The sequence below is a fragment of the Catharus ustulatus genome, chromosome 3 (genome assembly GCF_009819885.2).
Source record: "Catharus ustulatus isolate bCatUst1 chromosome 3, bCatUst1.pri.v2, whole genome shotgun sequence".
Classification (NCBI taxonomy): Eukaryota; Metazoa; Chordata; class Aves; order Passeriformes; family Turdidae; genus Catharus; species Catharus ustulatus.
Genome location: NC_046223.1, coordinates 8,247,408 through 8,272,796, shown reverse-complemented (window position 1 = coordinate 8,272,796; position 25,389 = coordinate 8,247,408). Strand labels below are relative to the sequence as shown.

Sequence of the window (25,389 nt, the reverse complement as noted above, 5' to 3'; positions counted from 1 at the left end):
GCTGCCGCCGGCGGGGCGGGGGCGGCGGCCATCTTGGATTTAAAGGGGCTGCGCCGCTGAGAGGCGGGTGGTGCCGGCCCCGGGTCTCGCCCCGCCCCCGCCGGGACCGGGACAGCGACCGGGACCGCCATCGAGGTCTTGCGCCGAGCAGGTTGGACGGGCGGGGTTACGGGGGCTCGGTCGGCTCCCCTCGGCGGCCCTGGCTGGGGGAGGACACACGGAGCGCGGCGGCGCAGGCCGGAGCGGGGGCGGCCTTCCTGGGGTGGGCGGCGGGACCCTCGCGGGGAGCTGGGGAGGAACCTGTGGTGGGGCTGGGGCTGGCGCGGCTCGGGGACCGTCCTGGCGCTCCCTGGCCGCTGGGCAGCGGAACGAGCGGGGGCGAGGGCAGCATTCGGGCCGTGCCCACCGTGCCGCGCTTCGGCGGGGTCGGCGCTGAGGGCGCTGCCGGCTCTGCGGACTTTGGAGCCGGCGAGGCGCGCCCTGCGGCATCAGCCCCCTCCAGCACCGGGGAAGCCGCTGGCTCGGGAGCCCTGCCGGTGCACGCTCTGCTCGGGCAGCTCCCGGTACGCGGGCTCGGTGTGCCTGGTCCCCTCGTGAGGGGCCGATTGCCCCGCAGGGACGGCCGGCGGAGGCCGGGAGCCCCCGAGGGAGGAGCGGAGTGTGTGTGTGGCAACTGTGGGTCAGCCTGAAGTCCCGGTCATGGCTGTTTCCAGGGTGCTGTGCGCGCAGACTGCGGGATTCACTGCTCTATAATTAGTCTGTGTCTTCATTGCCAGGAATGGCTTTCACTGTAACACCAATAATGTGTGTTTGCAGCCGTGCTGTGTAACTTACGTGACATGTAAGCGTGCTGTAGCTGTATGTGCCCCACAGCCAACCAGGTTTGCCCTCCAGAACTAGGGAACAGAGGACAGCAAGGTGCTTTAGGAAAGAAATATGTGCTGTGAGATGAGGCAAGAGAGAACCTGAGTGTCAACATGACTGGGCTGTTCCTCCTGGGACACCTGAACCCCTTCCCCTTCTGGGGAAATCCATGGGGAGGGACAGGAACCAGTGCATTACTGGTTCGGACAGATACAGGTAGCTGGGACAGTGTAGGGAGCTCCCATGACATTGTGTATTACCGTGGATGGGATGGCTGTAGAAACAATCCAAGCTGGATCCTGTGTCGATGCCTTTGAGAAGAGCAGCCAGAGACTGAGCAAGTGCTTCCCAGCAGTTCCCAGGCCAGCCCCACACTGCGCAGCGGGGACACTGCAGGGCTCCAGCCTTCCCAGATCTGTGTCTGCCCACTGCTGATAACAACCACGCAGCTGGAGGGTTCTCTGCCCCTACACCAGCTTGGCTTTAGGGCCTGGGTTGGAACACTGGGGACACAGGCGAGGGATACCAAACAATGTAAAACAGGATGGAAGGTGGGATGGGACGGGGCTGTGGTGGCCAGTGCTCTCGAGCAGCGTTTGGCGGCACCGCGGAGGCTCAGCCTCGCTCCTGGGCGCTCCCGTGGATCCCTGAGGAGGGAGCCGTGAGCTTGGCGTGCGTGGCGCTTTCTGCGCTCCCAGGAGAGCGTCCGAGCGTGCTGCTGCCGGAGCCCGTCCGCATCCCTCCCCTCCCCCTGCCGCAGTGTGGTTGGCTGCCGAGCGCCGGGTGCCTGCGCCGCCGCTCGCTCCCGGGGCAGCGCGGCACACGGAGCCGCGCAGCGCCGCGGCCGCCGCTCCTCCGCCGCCTCCGCGGGCACCGGCGCTGGACAAGCCGCTGCAGGCAGCCAGGTACCGCTCCTCTGCGGCGTGGGGCGGGGGACATTCCCTTGCGGTGACTGAGACGGGCAGGGTGCCCAGCCATCCTGGAACAAAGGACCGCTTTGATGCGCAGTTTGGGGCAGAGCTGATGAAAACTTTTTTTCCCTTGTGAAGCTTTCGCTTAGCCAGGTGGGCGCAGAATTTCTCTGTGGTGGTTCTGAGGGGTGAAGGGGTTTCTCTGGCCTGTTTGTTTCAAGGATACGCAGCGGGCGTGCCTCCTGCTGCCAGACAAAGCCGGAGAAACGATGACGGAGGCAGGTCATACAGCAGTAGCTCTCCAAGAGCCTTGTTTCGCCCCAAACCGTCTTTTCATTAATTAACTGCTTCCTAAGCTTTTCCGGAGTGGAGGTGCACCCTACCAAAGGTGGTGGGCTGGGGGAATCGCTGGTAAGCTTCTGTGAAGGAGAGGATGCGCCTGGGAGGAGGTGTCTGAAGAAGAGCTTGGGGGATGGTGTTGCGGTAGAACGCTCTGGCCAGGCAGCCGGGAGAAATCTGCACAATGGTGGGAGGCAGCAGCACATTACCACAAACAGCAGGCTTCCCAGCGCCTTGCCTAGCTGGCATCTGGCACTCTGCTGCAGTTCCGTGCTCGGCTCTCCTCTAGTGCCCTTGGTCTCCTCTCTGCCTTGCCACCTTGGAGATGTGGAAAGCATCCACCCCTGCCTGTGCCTGTGGGGAAAGAGGGTGGTGTTCAGCACACATCAGGTCAAAGATCTGGCCAGCTCAGACGCAGGGTAAATAAACATGGCTGTGCTTTGCTGTAATTGGCAGAAGGAGCAGGAAGCATGTGTTCCCTCATCTGCTGCTTTGGAGGAATGTCCAGGTTGAAACAACAGCATTAACCCCAAATACCAAAATGGCTTTTGGGGCACAAAGGACACGTGGCAAGATTCTGACCTTTGGCAGAGTTGCTGGATAAATGCTTAATTTGCTGGGAAAGGGCCACATAGCTCCTCAAAGAGCTCTAGCCAGACAGGAGAGCCAGAGATAGAACGGATCCTCTGCTTGTTCTCCAGGTAGAGGTTTGTCCCTGTGACTTTGCCTGTCTTGTGTGGTTTACAAAACCTGTTTGCTTCTGGAAATAGTTGCAGCCTGCAGTCAGCTGGTCTTTGTGGGTGCCTCAGGTACACCATGGAGGGAGTGTGGGCACACCAGAGCCCTTCAGGGCACACTGAGTGGCTCCAGAGCTCCTGCTGGTCCCATCTGCATCCTGGTTATCTCCTGTACTGCTCAGGCACATCCAGTGCATTAGACAGATGCCTGCAAAGGCATTGGCTCCTGGGAATTACTCTGCCTGCTTTAATACTGCTTCATGCTGTCAGGGCAAGGTAATGGCTCTCGCTCTGTTTTTTATAGTGCGAGACTCCCAATCAGATTCTGAAACTGGGAAGAGATGTTTGCCCTGGCTCCGTTCCAGCTGCTTAGCTCTTGTCTCCACTAGCCTGGAAACACGTTTTAATGGTGTTTTGCTGTAGTCCCAGGCGCAGCAGATGCAGAATGGATTTGGTGAGCTGCTGCAGACATGAACAAGTTTAAAAACAAGGTCTTATCAGCTGATCTGGAGGTGCTAGCATAAGCTTGCTGGTGGGAGTGGTGATGACTGCTGTTCTCATTCCAATGGCCTGCTGGAATGGGCAGGTTTTCCCAGCCAGCTGGGGTTGTAAACAATATGTTGTACAACCAGAGCAAAATAGTTTTCTGCTAATGGCAGAAATTGTGCTATTTTCTTTTTTGTTTGGTTGGTTTTGCTGGTTTTGTTGGTTGTTTTGTTGGAGTTTTTCTTCGCCCTTGTCGATTCCAATATCTGTATTCTTTGGTAGTAACAAATGGGGTGAGACCTTTCTGGTCTTTAAAGGAATTAATGATCTGATACAAAACCAAGCAGACTACCTGCTCTGTCTCCCTCAGAGTACATATCCATACTGGAATTGGATGATGCTTTAATAATACAGGAATTGCTTGCTCTGGTCAACCAGAACACCAATACCTTTTGTCTTGTCCGTTTCCAGCTGAGGGCTGGAAGGTGGGAGGGGTATGAGTTCTTTCTGTTGTGTGAGCATGAGTCACTGTGGCCAAGTCCTTGTAAAGCCACCTTATCAGCATCTTGCCCTGGGTTTCAGGAAGGTTATATTACATCATGTGTTTTATTAGAGATTGTGGGTGGTAGGGAGCTAAAGTTTGTGGGACACAGAGGAGTTTTAGGAGGCTCCCTTCATGCTCTTTCCCTTCAGCTCCAGTCTCCCTTCTGCTTGAGCTGTAAATCTAGTCCTTAATTCCTTAGTCCTGGTCCCCTGGGCCTCTTGCAGCCTGCTGGTTAGCACAGACATTCCCAACACAAGCCTTCCAGTATCTAGAGCTTCACAGTCAGCTAGAGCTGGCATGTGTCAGCTGCTGAAAGAAGCGATCCTGGCTGTGATCCCTGGACAGCCCTCCCTATTCCCTAGACAGGGATCAAGGCACATTGACAGCAGTCAACTTGTACTCTGTTATATGTGACTGAGGATTGGGGAAACTGGTTGGGTGAAGTCTTTCGGGGCTTGTAGATTGGCTTCAAAGCTGTGTGAGATGTCTGGATGCCAAGGAGAGTCCTGGTTTTGGGGCATAGGAGAATGTGAGTGAGACAACTTCTTGCCTCCACTGCATGCTGTGTTGTTGCAGATGGATTGCTTTGGGAATCCAGAAATCCCTGCGGGACCTTGCTGGAAGAAAGCAGGCACTGCATTCCCTTTCTCTGGGCCTTGGATCACTTCATAGTGCTGTGGTGCCTTGTTCCTTTGTCCTGAATAGGTGTTCACTAAAGGCAAACGCACTGAGCTTATCTGAGGAATTCAGATGAAGGATTTTTTTTCTTACCTTTTATCTCCTCCCACAAGAGGATGGTTAAGTTGTGGTACAGGAGTCTGAAGAGTTTGTGGGATCTCCATTATGGGAGATGGTCCTTTAGCTAGACACAGATAGCTGATCAGATACCTGCCTTGAGTGAGGGAGTAGACCAAAGACCTCTAAGCATTCATTCCAAGTAATACCCTTCAGTACTCAAGTCAGACTCTTATTGAGGGAAAAGTTACAACACAGCAGTCCCTCTATAGTACTTGAAGTCATCTGTGTGTTGGTTTAACTCTCTAGACTGTCTGCAGTGCAGGAAAGGTCCGGGCCGGAGGCTGGCATTGGGAAAGAACTTTGGACAGAAGATGGGACTCTATGTGTCCCCTTTTTTGGCAACTGGGTGTAGAAACTTGTGAGACGAGTGGTGGCAGAGAATGTTACAGACATTAGAGTTTGGGTGACATCTTTTCACTCTACAACTGCAGCCCAGAGAAATGCTGGGTATGACCTCCCAGGATGCTGACTTCTGACTGATGTCCTTGTTGTGTGTTCTTAGAGCCACTAAGGGAGCATCCAGGCATTTCTGGCTACGGTAACAGGCATCACAGAGCATTCCTGCTCTCTGCCTCACACAAACCTCAGCATTTCTTGTTTTGCCCGTGTTAGAGCAGCTCTGGAAATACCAACTTGGATGTGGAGCTCAGCAGCACCGGTTTGTCCCTTTTCTGTGATTCTGCTCCAGGTGACCTGGAGTGGTGACCCTGAGCGCAGTGGCTCTTCTAGCAGCAGTGTGCAGGTGTTCCTGGCAGTGTCAGTGTGTCCTGGCTGTGCAGTGGGAGTCTCAGAGGCTCTGCACAGTTGATTGTAATCTCCTACAATCTGTTTGCTTTCTGACACTGTGGGATCAAAATAAGAAAATTTGTGCTCATCACACAGCCTCTGTGATGGGTGCAACTTTGTCACTCTGCTTTTTACTGCTTTTATTTTGTTTTTCAGCATCCAAAGTATTAGGCCTAGGTTTTGTTGCAATGTCCCTCAGGAGTGAAGACTTGCTGTCTTACTTGCAATCTCACTTCTAGCTTTATTGGAGGTCAACCAGTCATTTCAGAGACCCTTTGTTGCTCTACAGTAATGAGCTGGCAGAGGTCCAAGGAAAAACAAACAAAACGAAAACACTCCCTGCTTTTATCAAGTCGTTTTGCTTCCCAAATATATAACCTTGCTGTTTCTCCAGGTAGCAAAAGCATGTCTCACAGGAGGAGACTGGGATAATTATGTTGAAGCAAGACAAAGTCCTGTGTTTCCATTTCTAAATGGAAACCATTGTTGTCTATCTCCCAAATGCGGTCACTTGTTCTTGCTGTGGGTCAGACTTACTCTTTTCCACAGGAAGCTTTTTTCAAGAACCCAGGTATCTTTCTGCAACTACCTTACATCACTTATATCCTTGGATCACCTCCTGTGGAAGAATTCGTTGCTGAAAATCTGTTTCACTTCTTTACAGAAAGTGCTGGCAGACCATCTGCAGTTTGAAGGATGCTGCAGTTACTGTCTTGTGCATGCAGAGAAGCAGTGAACTGCATTGTTTGAGTTGTTTGTAGACCTGAGATCTCTGTCCTGTTGTAGGTGACTCCTGATTTCCCTGGTGCTTCTCCTCTGCCCCCATAGTCTTCTACCATTAGGCATCATAACCTAAGCTTTAAGATTCACTTGGACCCATTTAATCTGGCATCCTTTTAGATGTTGTGAGTTGGAGCTAGAAGCAGTGAAGTTTCCAGCTCTTTCCTCTTAAAGGTCTGCCATGTGGGAGCAGTTTTGAGAGGCAGAAAAATGAGCTGCTGAAATTGCTGATGCTTAGCGATTTCGCGGTTATGCACTTGAATACAGGAGGAAGGTTTTTGCCTGGCAGGATGTACTTGCTGATGGATTCCCGGCTGATTGCTGCAGCTGCCACAAAGCTCAGTGCACGCATGTTCCTTCCCTGTCCTCCAAACGGGAGCAGAAGAGGGGAGATGAAATGGGTGTTGTCGGAAAGGCAGGCTCTTCTAGAAGCTCGCTGTAAATAGGGAAGATGTGCCAACTAGAGCGGAAATGTGCGGGTGGAGACCTGGGCTGGGACACTTGCAGGTCCATGAGGACTGCAGCAGGATAAGCTGGGAACAGGGCTCTCCATCTCTTCAGGAGCTCGGTGGAAAAGCATTCTTTCTTCCTATTCCAGTCTGAGCCCCACCCTGCAAAATGCAAACCATGATGTATCCCCTCCTCTCTGCAGAAAATCTGAGTGTTTTCTGCCTGGGTAAAGGACACTCGGTGCCCCCTCATCTAAAGGAGTAGGAAGAGTGCATTTACAGCAGTCTCGGCCTGCCTGACCCTGCCGTTGGCTGCCATAGCGAGCGTTTCCTCTTTGGAAGGCTGAGCACCAAGTGTAGACCTGCCAGCACTGGAGAGAACTAGAAATAAGCTCTTTGGGGGGAAATTCCTGGTTTGGAAGGTTAACTCAACTCCCACTGGTGTTTGTTGCTTTTCTTTGCTCTACAAGAGGTAGCAGCATTCAAATGATTTCTCAGCAGTCTGTTTTCTTGTTGAGCAGCTGTGTGTTGTTCCTAGGTTTTGCACCCTCTATCCAGCCTGGATAATGCTCTGTCCACTGTCAAACATGGAAACATGTTAGTAGCTAGCAGAGATAAGCTCCCAGGATGTCACCCTAGGGGAGAAAGGCTGAGGTTGTTACAGATGCTTGCATAGCCAGTGAGAGAAGAAAATCCTCTTGGAGGATCTGAGGATGTAGGTGCAGGGTAGGATGAGTCTAACATGCTGTGGATCAGGATGTTTTGATTTATTTTTCCTTCTCAGTCTGAAATCTTTGCAGTTTTAAAAACAAGTGAGGACTATGAAATGTGTGAACATTTTCTGCTGGAAGGGCCAAAGAAAAAATGTTGCTGTAGTAGAGATGCTGATGGTTTAACACACAGCAGTTTCACAGTTGAGGAGTAGTTCTGTGTACAGTGGAATTAATGAGGCTGATTTTCTATGGATCTGGGTCTTGTCTGCCCGACTCTGTTACCTAGCAAGGTGTGAGGTCTGGTGGCTTTTTTATCCTGTAACATGTTCCTCTTCCCAACGTGTTTGTTGTGCACTTTTTAAAAATGACAACAAGGTATGGACATAAGTGACACTGCCATGAAAACTGTCCGCATTTCACAGTTGGCCCAGTATCCATAGGGACTTGTACTGCTCAGCTGTGAGAGTTTCTGAGCAGAGTTCTAGTTTTTTGTATGTCGGGTATGAGGCCTTTCCTGGGTATCTTCTTGTATCCCAAGCATTGCCTATGATCCAGAGAACTTCAACTTGCCTGTTTCCCTGTTTGCAAGTGAGTCAGGGTGTGTTTCCTTATAATCTGGAACCAGTGATGAGGCCATTTAACCCTTTAGCAGTTATTACATTGGGTTCTGTGGAAGAGGTAAGTGCCTGCTGAGCCTTCCTGGGAAGCTGTCTGGGCCTATTTCAGAACATGGGAATGCTTGGCCAGACCAGGCAGCACCAACACCCTTGGACTGCCAACCTCTTTTCTCTGAGGCTGAGAGCTGTTGCACAGCTCTTCCTGAGTTGTGCTCACCTGCAGAAGTCTGCATTAAGCAAGGCTTTCCTTATTGCTTTAGCATTTGATCCCACTCCAGGTGTGTTAGAAAGGTGGGAAAAAGAATAACCTTGGGAACTGTTGACCAGAATGCTTAGCTGCCAGTTTCTAGAGAATGAGTTTGGAAGATAAGGTATGAATGGCAACAAACTCTCAGCAAACAGATTTTTCATTTTGAAACAGTAGTCTGTGTCCTCTATCTTGACCATAATGAGGTTTTGCATACTATTCTTATAATATAATCTTCTCCAAAGCAAACTGGTGTAAGTTATGGTCCAGATGAGACTGTTTTGGTGTAAAATGCCCAGTGTGCAGGGTTAACTACATGTGGAGCATGACGGATACCCAAAATATACAGTGAAATGTGACTCAGAATTGGTGCTGATGCTAGATCATGAAGTGAATATGAAGTCAGCATTGTGACTTTGGGGGAGGATGATTCAGTTGTGGTTCAGAGGTGTGAACAGAAACCCAGTCTTCAAGAGACACGAGGTGTTTCTGCCATGCTGAGAGATTCAGTGAGGTCTCCACTGTGTGTCCAGGGTTTGCCCCCCTTCCTGAGGGATGGATGAACATCATGGGAACAGAAACCAGAGTTGAGGGAGAGTTCAGGCCTCTAAAACAACTGGAGGAAGAGTGAGGCTAAAGAGAAGGAGATGAGTGGATTTAATAATGAGATGTGTGTACTTAAAACAGCTGTCCCAGTGCTGTTTGTCATCTTCACTTTAAGTGCTTCAGTGAGGAGGAACCTGCGCCTCTCTATTGCTCAGGGCCATTCCCCAGCAGCTCCCTGGCACTTGGGCAGAGTGCACAGGTAAGAAGAGGAGCCCTGCCAGAAAGGGGAGCTCTGCTTGCTCTGTTCTTGTAGCTGGGGCAGTATTTCTGTTCTCTCAGTAAAACAGGCACAAGGCAGCTGCCGAACAAAGAGCTCAAACCATGCAGAGGTGGGTCCGGCAGGAGGTCAAAGGCAGATCTGCTGGCAGCAATTCCCTCACCTCATCCTGTATAGCTCCTGGGCAGTTTGCCAGCTTCCTGGCAGCGGGGCCCTGGGCACTCAGGTTGCAGAGGCCTCTGCCAGCTCCAGGTAGCAAGGAGGTGCTGCTGGGCAGGTGCTGCCTGTGCAGGGCTCTGCGGGAGGCTGGCTTTGGAGTGACCTGATAGCAAGGTGGGAGGTGACTTTACTGTTGAGTAAAGTGAGGAGGCTGCTGGGGTGGGGCCCAGCTGGTGCGAGAGGCTGTGACTGCTAGATGAGTGAGTCACGGAGCAGCCAGGGTCTTGCTGTAAGGGGTCTTGCCTGCCTCTTGTGCCTCTCAGCCTCTGGCCTATTGTGTTTCCCTCGCTCCTGGGCTTTGTGTGCAGGGATCTTGCAGCCACTCTGACATTGCGGGTTGTAGCGCTTGGTGTCACTGTGCAAAGGCGGTAGCTGGTACTTTCCCATTGTGTATCTGGGGGGAATAGGACAGGGAAGGAATACAGAGTTCTTAGGCCGTCCTGAGGAGTCCTTGGGGTGGCAGCAGGGTGAATGAAGGTAGAAAAGTTTCAAGGCAACACCTGCCACAAGGATTGTGTTAGTGTGACTGTAGCTATTGGTTTATGTGAACTTCCCCAGTCAGGCAGTGGTGTGTCCTGCTGGTGGCTTAGTGTCCCTTAGTGCCACAAAGGCAGTTCTGTGCTGAAGCCGCAATCCTCAGGATGTACTCTTTTGATCAGGCAATATTTTGCACAGTAATACCACTGATGCCTCCCTGAGATGCTCTTCTATGAGATTTCCTTTGAGGAAGCAGAAAGCTTTGACTGGTATCCCTCCACTCTGCATTCTTTTTCTTCTGTAGTCAGAAGAGCTGCTGAGCTCTGACAGCCTCTCTGTGTCTGTGGTCTGTGGACAGAAGGTGTAGAGATTGCAAACCCAGCTGCCAGCCACAAATCTCTGCTCTTAAATTGAGGCTAAATTAGTCTTCCTCCTGCTGGGAGTGTGGGGATGTTGGCAGTCACTGGTTGTAGCCTTTTTATCTCCTGTCCACGTGGGCCACCTGTGCTGGTTGCCAGCACTCCTGCCCACAAAAGCAGAGGCACGTGCCCTGACAGCTGCCTGCTGCCAAAGGGAGAGGGGAAGATGAAGGAGAAAGGCTTAGAGGAGGAAATCAGTTAAATGCTGTACCTGACTGCTCGAAGGAGGTTGTGATACTTGTGTCTGGTTGTGGCTCTCTGAAACAACCTTGAGGCACTCAGGTTTTGTCTTGGTCTCTGTGCAGGGCTGCAAGAGTAGAACTATGTCCACCATGGTGTACCCAAGGGAGGAGAAACTGGACAAGCTGAGCCAAGAGGAGATAATTTCCAACACCAAGCTGGTAATGCAAGGGCTGGAAGCACTCAAGAATGAACACAACTCCATCCTGCACAGCTTGCTGGAGACCATCAAGTGCCTGAAGAAGGATGAAGAAGCCAATCTTGTGCATGAGAAATCCAACCTGCTCCGCAAGTCGGTGGAGATGATAGAACTGGGGCTTGGAGAAGCTCAGGTGAGAGTGGTGGGTGACCCCTGAGGTGTTACCTGGGACTGACAGAGGAAGGGTAGGCATGTGGCCATTTCCCGTAAGCTGCAGGGGTGGGAAGGGGCTTAGTGTAGAAAGCTAACATGGACCCTAAGCATGCATGCGAGGGAGAGACAAGATTGTGGTTGTTACTGACTGAGACTCTTAACAAGGTGATGATGGCATTGTCCAACCATCTGAACGCCGTGGAGTCAGAGAAGCAGAAGCTGCGTGCTCAGGTGCGGAGACTGTGCCAGGAGAACCAGTGGCTGCGTGATGAGCTTGCCAACACCCAGCAGAAGCTGCAGCGTAGTGAACAAACCGTGGCTCAGCTGGAGGAGGAGAAGAAACACCTTGAGTTCATGAACCAGCTGAAGAAGTATGATGAGGATGTCTCGCCTTCGGTATGCCCCAGTCCTTTTGAGCAGCTGCTCTTGTGGGTCTGGGAGAATTGCCTATGTGTGATAACACTGCCCTGGATTTTGCCCTTCCCATGCACACCAATGCCTGTAGCTAAAGGGGGCCTGCATGAGGCAGAGTCTCTGGATTTTGTTTTGTGGGGGGAGGTGGTGGTAGAGACAGCAGTAGAAACTGAGTGTGGTGTTGGGTTGCAGAAAGGCTGAGAGTTTGGCAACTGACTCAGCCCAGGCTGCTGCTGTCTGTGCTGAGAACCAACAGTATTGGTGATTCTCATCCTCTCAGGAGGAGAAGGAGGGTGACTCCACCAAGGACTCTCTGGATGACCTATTCCCGAATGAGGAGGAAGAGCATGGTCCTGGATGTAAGTGTTTGCTCGTACATGGGTGCTGCCTGTCTCTGTTCAAGCCTGCTGGGCCAACTGTGCTGTGTTTATTTCTGTGCCCACAGTGCCCCACCAGCACAGCAGTGCCGTAGCAGCTGCCCAGCAGGGAGGTTATGAGATTCCTGCACGCTTGCGCACCCTCCACAACCTTGTCATCCAGTACGCCTCCCAGGGACGCTATGAGGTGGCTGTGCCGCTCTGCAAGCAGGCACTGGAGGACCTGGAGAAGACATCAGGCCATGATCACCCTGATGTGGCTACCATGCTCAACATTCTAGCACTAGTGTACAGGTAAGCATGGTGGGACATGCAGGACTGGGCCCAGGCAGCTTTCTGCATCTCCTGTTTCCCTTAACAGCACATCCTGGGGCTCCCCAAGCTTCCAGTGGTTTGTCTTTCAGAAAGGTTTTGGCCTAGATGGGGTATTTGGTTTGCCAGACTCCCAGATATAACTAGGGACTGACTAAAGCAGGGAGGAATGGAGAAATGAAAGGATTGTGAAGGCTGGGTCTGTGTGGAGGGAGCACTGTTCATAGTTCTACCTGCTCTGGGCTGTAGTGTCCAAATCCCAATTAACTGGTTGACTTTGCACTGCAGGGATCAGAACAAATACAAAGAAGCAGCACACCTTTTGAATGATGCTCTTTCCATCCGAGAGAAGACTCTAGGCAAAGACCACCCAGCGGTGAGTGTCTCTCTTCTCTTTCAGTCACTTCTTCACCTTTGGGTGCTGCTGGGGCACTGTTCCAGCAATGTTTTACTGCTTCAATATTTCCTACTGGGTGGTTCAGTGTGGCCTGTAAGGAATTGGCTTCTCTTGGATCCTGTGATATAGGCAGGGCAGCCTCTGTCTCTGGACCTCCTTCTCTTGAGAAGCAGCAGTATTGCAGGCATGGAGGAAATGGGACGGTTACTGTTGCTTGTGCCCCTTGTTTGGTCCCATTGGAATTTGCTTTGTTTCACAGAGAAGCTTCTCTCTCTGTAGGTGGCAGCAACTTTGAACAATTTGGCTGTTCTCTATGGCAAAAGAGGGAAGTACAAAGAAGCAGAGCCATTGTGTAAGCGAGCCCTGGAGATCCGTGAGAAGGTATGAGTCTTCCATGTTCTTTTTCCTTTCAGCTCTCTCTGTGGGCTTTCTCCCATTGCCTCAATGCATGTGGGAGATCCAGGGCCTAGCTAGTCTGTTCAGCTGCTCATTCTGCCACCACCCTTCTTGTCTCTCCAGTGTGCAGCCCTAGAGAGGCCTGCCAGGAGGTGGAAGCTGGAATTTCTCCTCCTTGCTTCTCCAGACCTTGGCTTTTGTCTGGTATAGGCATGTGCTGAGAGGTCTCCAGTGTCTACTAACTCCAGGAGTCCGCTGCAGTCTTTGTGGCTTCTCTTCTTTTGTTCACCCAGGTTCTAGGCAAAGACCATCCTGATGTGGCCAAGCAGCTGAACAACCTAGCCCTGTTGTGCCAGAACCAGGGCAAGTATGATGAGGTGGAGTACTATTACTGCCGGGCCCTGGAGATCTACGAGAGCTGCCTGGGTCCTGATGACCCCAATGTGGCCAAGACCAAGAACAATCTGGTGAGGCACTGGGGAGAGGCCGTGTGGTGCTGGGGAGGGGTGCTCTGGGAGAGGTGAGCATTGCCTGGTGCTTAGAGACGGAGCAATAGCTGCAAGAGGTGGCCACAGTTCATCTGTTTCCCAGTGGGGCTGGAGCTGTTTTGTTTTGGTTGCAGGCTTCCTGTTACCTGAAGCAAGGCAAATACAAAGATGCAGAGGTGCTGTACAAGGAGATCCTTACCCGTGCTCACGTGAAGGAGTTTGGCTCTGTGGATGGTTTGTACAGCAGAAGCCCTTGGGGCTGGGGAGGGATTTCTTGGCTCTCAGCCTAGACTTGTCTGGTTCTGGTGTTGCCCAGACTGAGGGATGGGTTGCCTTTCAGGGCCCCTGCTTTGGGCGGCCCTTGAGATGCTGCCATTCTAGTGTGTTATGTTGTAACACCTCCTCTCTCAGGAGTCTCAACCCAGTCTTTACAGGCTTGAGAATAGTAAATGGCGCAGCCGTGCTCAAGCATAGCTGAAGGTTTCTCCTGTGCACCTGGTACTTCTGTTGGGAGGTCTTGTTCTTTCCTTCCCTTGTCCTGCCTTTTCAGGGTTAGTTGCCTTTCTTGGGACTCGGGGCCAGGGACCAGGGGGAGGATCTGTAGTGTCGCTTCTCTCTGATGAGATGCTAGCTCTGGGGACGGAGTGCTGGGCTGTAGAGGAGACAAACAACAGCATGGCGTAGTGGGTGGACCTGTTTTGCATTCTCTCCCACTCAGATGAACACAAGCCAATCTGGATGCATGCAGAGGAGAGAGAGGAGATGAGCAAGGTGAGTCTGATCACAGGGGGGTTGATCATCTCTTATCACAGCCTATCTCTTATCTCCTCCTTCCTGGAGAAGCTGCAGTCTGAAGAGCTGCCAAGGCCAGAGGTGTCTGGAGAGGGGGGATACAGCACTGCTGCTCCCTGGGCCAGCAGGGAGGGAAGGCCCATCAGAGAGCAGAGTGTTTTTCCTTGGGTAGGTCTGTTGAGTCTCTCGGCCATGGCTGCATGCTCTCTCTGCTTTAGTGATTGATCCCTCTTGGGCATGCAGATGATGGAAGATGGCAGAGGGCTGTGCTACAAGGCCTTGGCACGCTGTTCTGAAGAGCTGCCAGTACCCAGAGCATAACTGGCTTCTGAAGCAGCTCTAAGGCTGTCTAGGGAATAATGGAGGTCAAGAAGAAACTGCTGCTGTCACCTTGCTTAGGAAATGGAGCCATATCTGAAAAAGGTCTCTGCACAGGGTGGGCCCTAGCTGGCCTCTGGAAGAGGACAGAAATGGACTCTGCTTGCCTTGGACTAGGCTGAAAGGCAAAGCTACTGTTGCTCCTGCAGCCCAGGCCAGTGAAAGCAGCAGCTGTGTCTTTGCTTCTGCCAAGTGTAAGTCCCCATCTGTTTTTTGGCAGGTGGGTGAAGCAGCATAATGAAGGGTTCTGATCTAGTCCTCTACCTGCAGCGGGACTCTCCTTTTCTTTTGCCCTCAGAGCAGGCCCCAGCCCTCCAGGGTTCAGGGAGCAGTCCAGCAGGCTTGACTTAGTGACTGATGAGTCTGTCAGCCCTAAAAGCAGGGCACTGACAGGTGCTTCCCACTATCCTATTGAACCACTCTGTATGGCTCCAGTGTGGGGCACTTGTGAGCTTCACACTGTTCTGGTTTCTGGACTGCAAAGGCTCTGCTGCAAAGAATCTGCACTTGCTGCAGCACCATCCTGGAGAAATCTAAGCTGGAGTAGAGACCAAGCTCCCCTTGCCCCCTCTGGGATTGAGACTCTTCTGATGCTATCTTTGGGGAATTTAGGGTCAAATGTAGGTAGTATGAAGCTATGCTCCAGATAATGCAAGGTCTGCCATGGGGCAAGAGACCAGGCTGAGAGTGTCACAGTTGGAGTAAGAGATTAACTTTACATGTTAGAGTCTTAGGCAAGGGCTGAGCCTTTTCCCTTACTCTGGGGCTACTGTCCCCAAGGCAGCTGTGCCTGTACCCAATGGCAAAGCAGGGTTGGCATTTCTGTCCAGGCAGCTGCAGTAGTCACAGACTTGCTGGCCCAGGAGCTGGGGCTGATGTGCTCTGCCTTGGGCTGTTTCCATATCTTCTGTACAAAAGTATGAAATTCCTCTGACAGAGCTTAACTACTTTAGTCCTTTGCCCCTCTTTCCTGGCAGCAGAGGGAGGCCAGTTCATGCCATCAGCAGGGCCTTGGGCACAGCTGGCAGCCCTGGCCTTCAAAGCGTTATCTGCCTCAGAGGATTTGACACCTTTCCTGTTAGGTTCAGATACCCTTTAGGGTTTCCTCTACAGAAGCGATGTATTGAGTCCTGAACTCCCCTCTCCCTGGTGCCTGCCCAGGCTGTGTAAGCTCTGGTGTGAAAAAATACATGTGCCTATGGCACAGGGAGACTCTGGCATGTGGGATAAAGAGCTAAGAAGTGCTGTGGGACTGAGTCAGAAAAATGGTCCCCTTGGAGACAGTTTCTTCTGGGCTAGAGGGTAACTCGTGCTCTGGAGCAGTGGCTCCCTGCACCTGCTTGATGCCATGGTCCTATGGACCCAGGGCTAGCAGCTACTGTCCTGCAGCGTGGGTTGTCCAGATCTTCCTCCTTGAGCATCAAGCTGTGCCCCTTGTGCTCTTGCACTGGCCAGCAGCCCGTTTGCAGCTGGCTGGGACAGGGCCAGCCAGCCAGCTTTGGGGTGCAAAGGCTGGGCATGGGGAGGGGACAGCTCACTGGGCTGAGCTGCTGTAGAGTGAGCCTGGCCTTGTAGGCCAAAGGCTGGGGTGTGGCTGGCTGATTGCTTTGCTAGTCCTGGCTGAGGGATTTAGTGCCCTTGGTAACTGGCATGCCTGTAGGGTTTTGTCTCCCTTTTGCATTTTGGTTAGGGTGTCCTACCCTCCATTATGCCATGAGAATAGGCTGTGTTGTCCCTGCTGCCTTTGGTACAATGGAACAGGGTAAGGAGATGGAATTATGCTCCTTCCTGAAACTAGGATATCACTTTTGCTTGTGGCCCAAATCTGTTGCAGCAAACATGCTGTTAACTTTCCTACCAGTAAACAGATGGGCTTCATGACTGTATTTGCATATTGTGTTTCCAAAGGTTGGGCTGGTGCAGGGCTGCAGCCTGGGGTCTGACCCTGGCATCCAGAGGGCCGTAGCTGTGGAACTAACAGCTCTCTTTTCTCCTCACCCTGTAGAGCAAGCACAGAGACAGTGCTCCCTATGCTGAATATGGTGGCTGGTACAAGGCCTGTAAGGTTAGCAGGTAAGAGCTGGTTTGTGGGCAGCTATGACCTCCAGAGGGGTGATCCCAGGGCTCCCTCTCACCTTTCCTCTGTTACCACAGCCCAACTGTGAACACCACTCTGAGGAACCTGGGTGCGCTGTACCGGCGCCAGGGCAAGCTGGAGGCAGCCGAAACCTTGGAGGAGTGCGCAGTTCGCTCCCGGCGACAGGTAACCCCAGAGGGACCTTCCTGGTGTGGGGGGCACTGCAGGGCTTGGTGCAGCACATCTTGGTGCTGCCTTTGGTTGGGGAGTGGTGAGGGACTCTCCTGGGCCTCTCTTGATGTTCTTGGTTTACGTTCCCATGACACCAGAGGGTCTTGGTGGTTGGGGATGCATTTGTGCAGAGGTCCACGTGTGTGTGGGGTGGTGCATGTGTGTGTGGATGGAGCAGATGTCCATGTGTGGGGAAGGCATGGCTCACTGAGTGCAGAAATACTGCAGCTGGGTTAAGGCAGGTTACCAGGCTTTGTCAACTACTGGGGAGAACTACACTTTCTTTGTGCTGATTTTTTTTGTCCAAAGGCAAAAAATACCTAGAATTTCTTAGGGTATCTCTTGCCTTAAATTTCTCTTAAACCACAAATAATAAAGCAGGAGCTGTAAGCATCTTAGCACAAAAGACTGAAGGACAACTGAATCCTTCACACTTCAAAATGTGAAGGAAAAAAGCTGTCAGCTTTGGGGTAGCAAGCCCTTGTTCCACAAGGTTGGTTATGGCCTTGTGGGGATCTCATTGATCTGGGAGTTCAAACAGAGACTGCTAAGTGCAGGATGGCATTTGGCTCCATCCTGGTTGTGCTGGGCAGTTTTGGCTGTGATGGGGCAGTAGCCAAGAGAGGCAACAGGAACCAAGCCATAGTGATGGGACAGTGGATCTCTAGAGGGAAGGAACACAGACAAAACAGGGTTCTTCCTTATCCTTTCTTACTTGCAGGGCATTGACCCAATCAACCAGACGAAGGTGGTGGAGATCCTGAAGGAGGGGGATGGCACAGAGAGACATCGGAGCCTGGGGGGCAGCGTCAAGTACGAGAATGCCACAGACGGTAGCGAGGAAGTGAGTATGGGCGTGGAATGGAGCGGGGTAAGTACAAGACACCATCAAGAATGGCCTCAGCCGGCTGCCAGAGGGAAGGGACAGCCTGGCTGAGGGCTGTCCCCGCGTGGCCTGTCGTGGCATCCTTGTCTGCCTCCATTCATTCCCTGCACATTTCCTTCCCCTTTCTTGGCATGGGCCAGGCAGCCCGCAAAGGTGCGTGTCTGGGTCTGGCTTCTGGTGTACAGAACAGATATTCCCAGCTGAGGGCTCCTGCTTCCAGGGAGCTACCAGGCCCTGGCAGTGCCCAGCATGAATTGGTCCTGGTCTGCCCTTAATCTTAGGCTTGTAACCTTATTAACATCTCTCCCTGCTGCTCCCCTCTGGAGGCCCTGGCTGAAAGCATCAGCCCCATCTCGGGCTCACCCAGCCTGTGAGAGCCATTTGGCTGTCTGTCCTGCACTGTGCCACTGACAATGCTGAGCCTGGGCAGGGTTGTGTGTGTGTGATATGCCTGGTATGCCTGTGACTGACTGACTGCAGGGCACAGGAGTAAGTCTGTAGGCAGCATCTTTGCTGTCCCACTCTCCTGGTCTCATGCCCTTGGCAGGCTCTAGCCAAGCAGAGGGGATAAAAGGCAGGTCTTTGCAGGATGGCAAGCTGGGCTGACAGTAGAGGCAAGAGCTAGTGTTAGCTGAGGCACAGACAGGGCAACCTGAACCTGTCTAGGCTTGCTCTGAGGCTGAGGGTGACTTTGGTCACTAGCACTGACTTTGGAGAAAGGTAGTGATCCAGGGCTGAACAGGTGCCTTCTGTCTCCTGCAAGCAGGAGGATGGAGAAGAGGCAGCAAGTGAGTGTGGTGCTGGTGGATGCTTGCTCAAGAGCTGCTAGAGCTGTTAATGCTTACATTCCTTCTGCAAACTCTGACAGCATAGAGTAGCTAGGGTTGTTGCAGCCTGGCACATGGAAGGCACTGAGCACATAGAGTCCTTTGCTGCCCCCTCACATCTGCTGTCACTAACCCTTCCCCACCTGACTCTGCTCTATCCCCGTCTGCATGAGCTCCCTCCCTTCCTCTTTTTTCTTCCCTGTTGCCATGACAGCCCTTCAACACCCAAAGCCTGAAGCCTGCTGGCTCTCTTGATTGTGGATTGTACGCAGGAGGTGGCTGAAGGAGATCTGAAAAACAGACCTTCAAGTGGACCTAACTGAGCTTTACCAGATGCAAGGCTGTCCTTTGCCCCAGGTCTTGGCATCAGGACCAAAGAGGGTCTTAGCTCTGGCAAGGCACCAACTCTAGGCTCCTGCGCTCCTCATTAGTAAGGGGGCTAGACAAGCACAGAGGGAGGGACTGCAGGTTTGGATTAGAACCACCTGGTCCCTATGCTGGCTGGTGTCTTTCTGCAGCTCCTCCTGACTGTGCTTGGTGTTGGGTGATCTCTTTCCACTGGTGATGGTCTGGGAGACCTTCCTGACAGTCTCTGAGTTGATCATCTTAAGGCAAGTAGGCAGTGCCACCCTTTCCCACAGCCATTCCCAGGGAGAATAGTCCCTGCTCATATGACCCTTCCCCAGGGGTCTTAGAGCTTCCCTGACCCAGACAGCTGTAAATAGAGGATTTGAGGGCTAGCCCAGCACCCTGGGCGACACAGCTGCTGCCACATGATTCCTTTTCCAGCCTGCTGCACACATAGCCAGTCTTCTCTTCTGAGCCAGCAGCCCTGGACTGTACTGAAGCTCCCTGCAAAAGAAGTCTGAGGCAGCTCCTGCTGCTCCTGTCTGTCAGGGCCTGTTGTTTTCTGTGTTGGTCCTGAGAACTCAGGTGTGCTGCCTTAAAGCAGCCTCTGCTGCCCTCCCCTAGCTGTCCTCTGCCACATGCAGGGCTGTGGGAGCCCCCAGGGTGCCGTGTTGCCCATAGGCAGCTCTGGAAGCGCCCTGGGGCCTGGACCAGATGCTTGCTGCCCAGGTAACTGGGATGTGAGAGCAGGGGGATGGCACCAGCTCCGTGGTGCAGAGGCCTTGGCAAGTACCCAAGGCCCAGGAGCAGGGAGCCCTCAGAGCAGGAGACCCACGCTGTTCCTCCCTGTGCTAAGCTGTTCCTGCCAGCCCACTAAGCCCACTAGCAAAGCAGTGAGGCTGCAGTTTCAGCCTCACAAGACTTTCTCCCTGCCCAGATGTGGCCTGTGGTCTCCGCATGCAGCCTGGGCCTTGTCCCACCTGCTCCCTAGATGACCTACAACCTCACAGCTTTGTAAATTGTGTCTTTCTCCTCTCTGTGCACTAGGCTTAAATGCCTCCCGAGACTCCCTCTTTCCCCTCCACCGCAGTCACCTGGATGTTTGTGTTGTATCTTCCGACTTTTCCTCCACACCATCCCTCCTTCCTCGGTGAGAACTCCACGCCAGTCCCCCGGCCCTCCTGGCGCGCGAGGGCACCGCGACGCCTGCAGAGGAGTGCCTGGCCACATGGCCCAGCTCCAGTCCCGTGGCCAGCAAGAGCAGGAAGAATCTGCGAGGAGCTGCCAGCTCCCCCAGGCCAGGGTGACGGGCCACCGTCCCTTTGCATGCCCCCACCCCTGGCCTGCCCTTGCACATCCCTGGGGCCCAGGCCTGCAGGGGATTGTCTTCACTCCAGGCTTGCCGACTCCATTGTCACTAGATATCCTCAGCCCTTCTAGTTTGTTCCTTCCATCTCTACAGAGGCTCCAAGATGGAGGGCTGTTACAGGGCAGTGAGGCCTGGCCTAGGCAGGGCTGTCATATGCCCAGTTGCTTTCTTCCCTGTAGGTTTAGTGGATATTAGTGCCTTGTAGCAAACCTGTGCTGGTTCCCCGTGAGATGGGCTCTCCCTGCAGCACAGGGCAGTCCCCATCTTGCTACCCTCCTCCCTGTTGAGCTCTGTAACCCAGGAGCAGTGTGTGGTCTGCAGGGGCGCAGGAGTGTAAGGCAGTCCATAGAGCTACTGTAGATCCAAGATGAGGTGAGGGGGCAACAGCCAAGGACTATACACAGAAACTGGCCAGCAAAAGCATGTTTGGCTGCAACTTCCTGACTGGATGCTATATCCAGGTTCCTCCTCTGGCAATAAGGGGTCAATCAGCCCCCTGTTGCTACAGGGCTCTTAGGTGTGGCTGATGGGAGAAGTGGGGGTGAAGTTGTTTGCTGTTCCTTGAAAGCAGAGGAGAGGTAGGAGAAAAGGAGAGTATTTTTGCAAGGGGCAGACCCCAGACCATTAGAATTGGCTGAGATGGGGAATGGCCTGGATTGGAACAGAGTGGTTGGAAGAAAAAGAAGGTGCAAAGATGGATGGGAGGAAGCAAAGGGCTGGGGCTGGAGGTGCTCTGAGCAGGTGGGAGCAGATGGGATGGTTGGAGGGAGGTTGCTGCAGGAGTAGAGGCTGGATTTGTCACAGTTCTGTGGGGTTGACTTGCAGTCTGGCTGTCCCTAGCTAAGTAGGAGGGAAATGTGTAACCCTGTTACCAATAGGGTCACAGTGCTGACCCTCTGGGGGTAGCTCAGTGCCTCTGATGGCTTCAGGCCTTCACAGGGTCTGGTGCTGTTAGTCATTACTGGGGTATGGAATGTGTCCCAGGGCCAGACCTCCACTGTCTTGGATCTCACATCCTTGAGTGTACACTCTCATCCTACCTCCTATAGAAAAGGAACCTCCCTGGCCCTCCTATCTGGGGAGAAAGCTGGGGAGGTTGTAGGCAGCAGGATAGAGCCCAGGGGCCAGCACAGGACTCCTTATTTATTTAGCTAGATCCTTTCTTTATGCTAGTCATCTGGCAGGTGTGATACTAAATGTGCTTGTGTCTGTCTGGGCCTGGCTTTCCTGTGGTGGTGCAGAGCCTTGGGGTACATGCATGCTGCTCCCCTGGCAGCTTGTGCTTACTGAAAGAAAGCTTGTCCTCAGGACCATGGGGTGTGGAGCCCAGGGCTGAGTGCTGCAGGGCTGTACCTTTCCTGCCTCTCTGTCCCAGTGCTGCTCCATGCTTCTGGAGAGTGGTGAGTTCCCAGTGCAGGGTGTGTTTGGACCTCGGGGCCACCTGCCCCTGTGCTTTGCCATGTCCTGGACCTGGTGCTGTAACAACCATACCTCTAATTAAAGGTAGACTGACCCAAATCGCTGCCCTGTGCTTCTTTCCATGCTCTGTAGGCCAGCGTCGGTCAGCCCTGGGGTGGTGGGTGCAAGTGCTGCTGGAGCAGGTCTGGGGGTGCTTGGTGTCTGTCTGTGTCTGTACAGGGGCATGTGCTGCCCCCAGGGCACCCCTCCCAGGCTGAGCATTGGAGGTGAAGGACCCAGCTCCACCGTGCTTTTCCCTGTCCTCCAAATTGGAGTTGCTGTTAACCTCAGCTCTGTAACCGTGTGTGGCAGGGCTGCCCTGGGGCATATGAGCTTGGATCTTCCCCAACGGGCATTTCTATTTAGCCAAAGAAATACCCCATTGTATCCCTCAGTGCTGAGCTCTACGTGCTGCCAAATCCTGCCCAAGTCCTCTGCCTCCGTGTGTTAGGCAGGGTGGGAGCATGCCGTGGAGAGGAGCTCAGTATGCTCTCATCCTGGTGGGTGCAATGGGGTGGGGGCTCTGCGGCAAACCAAACCCATAAATGTTCTGGGTTAAAAATAACCTGTCAGAAAAGGGAGTGGGGGGAGAAGAGAGGCTATTTTTAACCCAGCATGCAGCAGCATTTGGTTCTGGTGTTGGTCTGCAGTCAGTCTGCATCACTGCAGCTGGGAAAATGTGGCTCCATCCTCCAGCCCTGGTACAAGAGCGCACTTCCTGGCCTGATCCTGCTGCCCTCGTACCATGGTCCTGCCCCCCATCCCAGCTATGTTCCCTCTTCCACCCCTGGCTTGTGTGTCCTGGGAAAAGCAGCAGTGCCTGGCATAGCAGTACCCTGCAGGGAGAGCGGTGACCCGGTGTAAGTCTGGCAGGGAGGGAAAAGACACCTCCCCTCTTTGCTGATGCTACACACTGATACTCAGCTCATCCAAAACCTGCCCAGGATGCCTCCGGCAGGAATTGAATTGTTTACTTTGCTGCTTTGGGTGCTCTCTGCGTTTCTTGTGAGTGGGTCCCTTTGCAGCAGCAACACATGGCTCTCAACTTGGAAAACCATCATCCCAATGAGAATGTGAAGAGGTTCAATACACCTGTTTTGTCAAAGAAGGGATGAGATGAATACCAGGAGAAAGGTTTGCTGTAAGGAAAAGTCCTGATCAGCTGTTAGAGAACAGTCTAGGGCTGGATCAGCTTTGGGTAATCAGAGCAGAGGAGTGCTGGAAAAACCTTCCCCAAGGGGCACAATCTGTAATGGTCAGCACTAGGGGGTGACTGGCCTAAGGCAAAGACCCTGCCTACCTGCAGAGCTGCTTGGACAGTGCAGAGGTGATTGCTCCTGCTAGCCTGAGCCACAAGGCATTTTGGTAATTTGGAGTGCTTCACATCTTCCTAAGGAGTAAAAGGGCTTTTGATGTCATTTTACCTCCTTTTCTTCTGCCCCAGTGTTCCAGGGGTCATTCAAAGCAGGAACAGGGAAGACTGCTGTTACTAGGCCATCAGAGAAAAAGTAATTCCACATCAGCGGTGGTGTCACAACCTTATGTAACAAGCAGGCCAGGCCACAGGGGAAGAGCTTGGTGGCATGATGACACACACACACACACGGTGGCATGGTGTGGTGTCACACTGGCAACCTGTGCCTTGCATGCATGGTGGAGCAAAGTGCAGGAGGTGGACTGGAGCCTGTCAAGGGCTGAGAGTGCCTCACTGGGTACTGGGAATTTTGGAGGCATGCGGGAGGAAACAGCCTTGGGAACAAGATTTCAGGCTGGTTTTGGTCTTCAGAAAAAGCAGGTAGACATGAAAAACCTCCTGCAGAGTGCCAGCCCTGGGGCAGCTGGTGGGACTGCATGCAGCTAAAGCTGGGGGGCCTAGGACTAGTGGTGCCTGCGTGGCAATGTAGTGCTGGTGCAGCCAAATTAATCCATCCCCAGTGGAGCTGCCTGAATTGCTCCAGTGGCTCAGAGCTAAGTGTCTTGGTGGTGTTAGAGGTGGGACAAGGCTGCGTGTGTAATGTGAAATGGTGGTGTGTGATGTGAGTGAGCCTGCAGGACCAGGGCGTGCATCTGTATAACAGTGCTGGAGAGAGTGGAGGAATGGTGATGGTGTGGTGAAGAAGGGAAGGGGAGGGGGAGGATGAGGATGGTTTCCAGCCAGCAGCAAACAAGGAGAGAGAGAGTCCTTGAAATGAAAGCCCCTAGCCACCGGGACCTCCTTGGTAGTTGCTGCCTGAGCTGTTGCAGGTGATGGAGCTGTGTCAAGCTCGAGCAGGGCTGTGCAGATGCCAGTGCCATTTGTGCTGGGGGCCTGGGCCAAGTCAGCAACCTGTCTGGGTGTTGAGCTTGCCTTGGGCAGGAGGGAATATCAGGTTGGATGAGCCAGACAATAGCAGCAGGGGTCCTGACTCCATGGTTATCATATCCTGTGGAGAACCAGGTGAGGGGAAGCCATGTAGTGAGCAGTAAGTCTGCTTTGGACCAGGGCTAAACCCTCAGTGCAAGTGGGCAAGAGGATGTTTTGGAGCCAGTTCCAGCCACTCATCAGCAGCATGCCAGAGCCTGATCAGTGCCACTCAGCCATCACCCTGGCTTGTGTCTCTGTGTCCAGGATGGCAGTGGCACTCTCCAGCGCAGCAGCTCCTTGGGAAAAATCCGGGATGTGATACGGAGGAGCAGTGAGATGTTGGTCAAGAAACTGCAGGGCAATGGTCCCCTGGAGCCCAGGAACACCAGGTACGTGCAAGGGTCAGGCTCCATACAGGGCAGGTGGGGGCCCTGCCACCTTGTGTGTCTGGGTCTGAGCTCTCACAGCATGATCACATCTGTTCTCCTTTGCTTTCTTATAGCATGAAACGAGCTGCGTCCTTAAATTACCTGCACAAGTCTAGTGATGCTTCGTTTGAGGTAAGCAGTGTGAGTGGTGGTGCTGGTACAAGACTGTGTGTGAGGCTGGGGGCTGTGTGGCCAGTGGCACAGGGGGTGAGGGGCATATTAGTGGGCCCCAGGTGCAGTGCTGAGAAACCCCTGAGCTTGTAGCCCCTCGTCTGAGGTCAGAGCTCCAAATCTGAAGGTGTTGCTTCCCCACAAAGCTCAGCCACAGAGTGGGAGCAAAGGCAGGAGCTACTGTGTGTGATAGCAGGGCCATACTGGCTTGCAAGGGCTGCAGGGAGGTGGGATGGCAGCTTTGGGGCATGAGGGTGGATTGCTGGTACCTCATGGGCACTCTATTTTTTCCAGGGCACCCAAGGCCTCCGTGCAGAGAGCAGAGGCCTGAGCGCCAGCAGCATGGACCTGTCCTCCCACAGCTCCCTGCTCTCCTCCAACTGAGCTGGCTGCTCCACTGCTGGGCACCCTGGCTTCGGCACCTCCCCACACCACCTACTCTGTTCTCCCCATCACCAGTTCTCGTGCCACCGTCTGCCTGCCCAGCCCGGCCTCCCCCGGGGGTCCCTAGCTAGTTCGGGCACCGCAGCCCGCCCGCATGCTCCTCTGCTGCTCACCGGGGCCCGCAGCTCCGGTGGCCGCATGCTCGGTACCGGTCACACACACGCTCGCCAGGTAGAATCGCCACCCCGGGGAGGGGGGGCTGTCCCCGGGCCGGGGCAGCGGCGGGAGTGCCCCATGCCCCCGGGACGCCGGTCCCCCGCCGGATGATCGCTGTACTTTATTTTATTAAATAAAACCGACCCTAGAAGCGACCGCGGCTCGGCCTGAGGGGGACGGGGCGGGGGGCGGGGGTGGAAATACGGGGGCGGTGGGCGCCGCCTACCGGGGGACAGCGGCGACACGGTCCGCCGGAGTGCCAGGGGGCGCTCTCCGCCGCGGGGGCCGCGCTGTG

General features: G+C 53.6%; 1 protein-coding gene across 5 annotated transcripts; it reads left to right on the top strand.

Moving 5' to 3' along the window:
• Nucleotides 1–45: 45 nt before the first annotated feature.
• KLC4 (kinesin light chain 4) lies at nucleotides 46–25,249 on the top strand. 5 transcript variants are annotated; one of them, XM_033054134.1, is made up of 16 exons: nucleotides 46–151; nucleotides 10,515–10,781; nucleotides 10,967–11,197; nucleotides 11,496–11,574; nucleotides 11,661–11,886; nucleotides 12,193–12,280; nucleotides 12,581–12,682; nucleotides 12,991–13,164; nucleotides 13,320–13,419; nucleotides 13,904–13,956; nucleotides 16,361–16,428; nucleotides 16,510–16,618; nucleotides 17,385–17,507; nucleotides 24,160–24,284; nucleotides 24,398–24,455; nucleotides 24,789–25,249. In XM_033054134.1, the coding sequence occupies exons 2-16, from the start codon at nucleotides 10,533–10,535 to the stop codon at nucleotides 24,876–24,878; spliced, it is 1,875 nt and encodes a 624-aa protein (XP_032910025.1). In that variant the 5' UTR covers nucleotides 46–151; nucleotides 10,515–10,532; the 3' UTR covers nucleotides 24,879–25,249. The 5 variants fall into 5 exon arrangements, with proteins under 5 accessions (XP_032910025.1, XP_032910022.1, XP_032910026.1 ...); XM_033054131.1 differs by having other exon boundaries at nucleotides 17,385–17,534; XM_033054132.1 differs by lacking the exon at nucleotides 46–151 and adding an exon at nucleotides 1,688–1,769 and having other exon boundaries at nucleotides 17,385–17,534.
• Nucleotides 25,250–25,389: the final 140 nt, after the last annotated feature.

What these genes read in the sequence shown, in the direction of transcription:
- KLC4 (XM_033054131.1), top strand. Translation starts at nt 10,533, where the DNA reads ATGTCCACCATGGTGTACCCAAGGGAGGAGAAACTGGACAAGCTGAGC. An exon ending in AAGGCCTGTAAGGTTAGCAG is followed by an intron (nt 16,429 to 16,509) that starts GTAAGAGCTGGT and finishes CTGTTACCACAG; the next exon opens with CCCAACTGTGAACACCACTC. An exon ending in TGGGCGTGGAATGGAGCGGG is followed by an intron (nt 17,535 to 24,159) that starts GTAAGTACAAGA and finishes CTCTGTGTCCAG; the next exon opens with GATGGCAGTGGCACTCTCCA.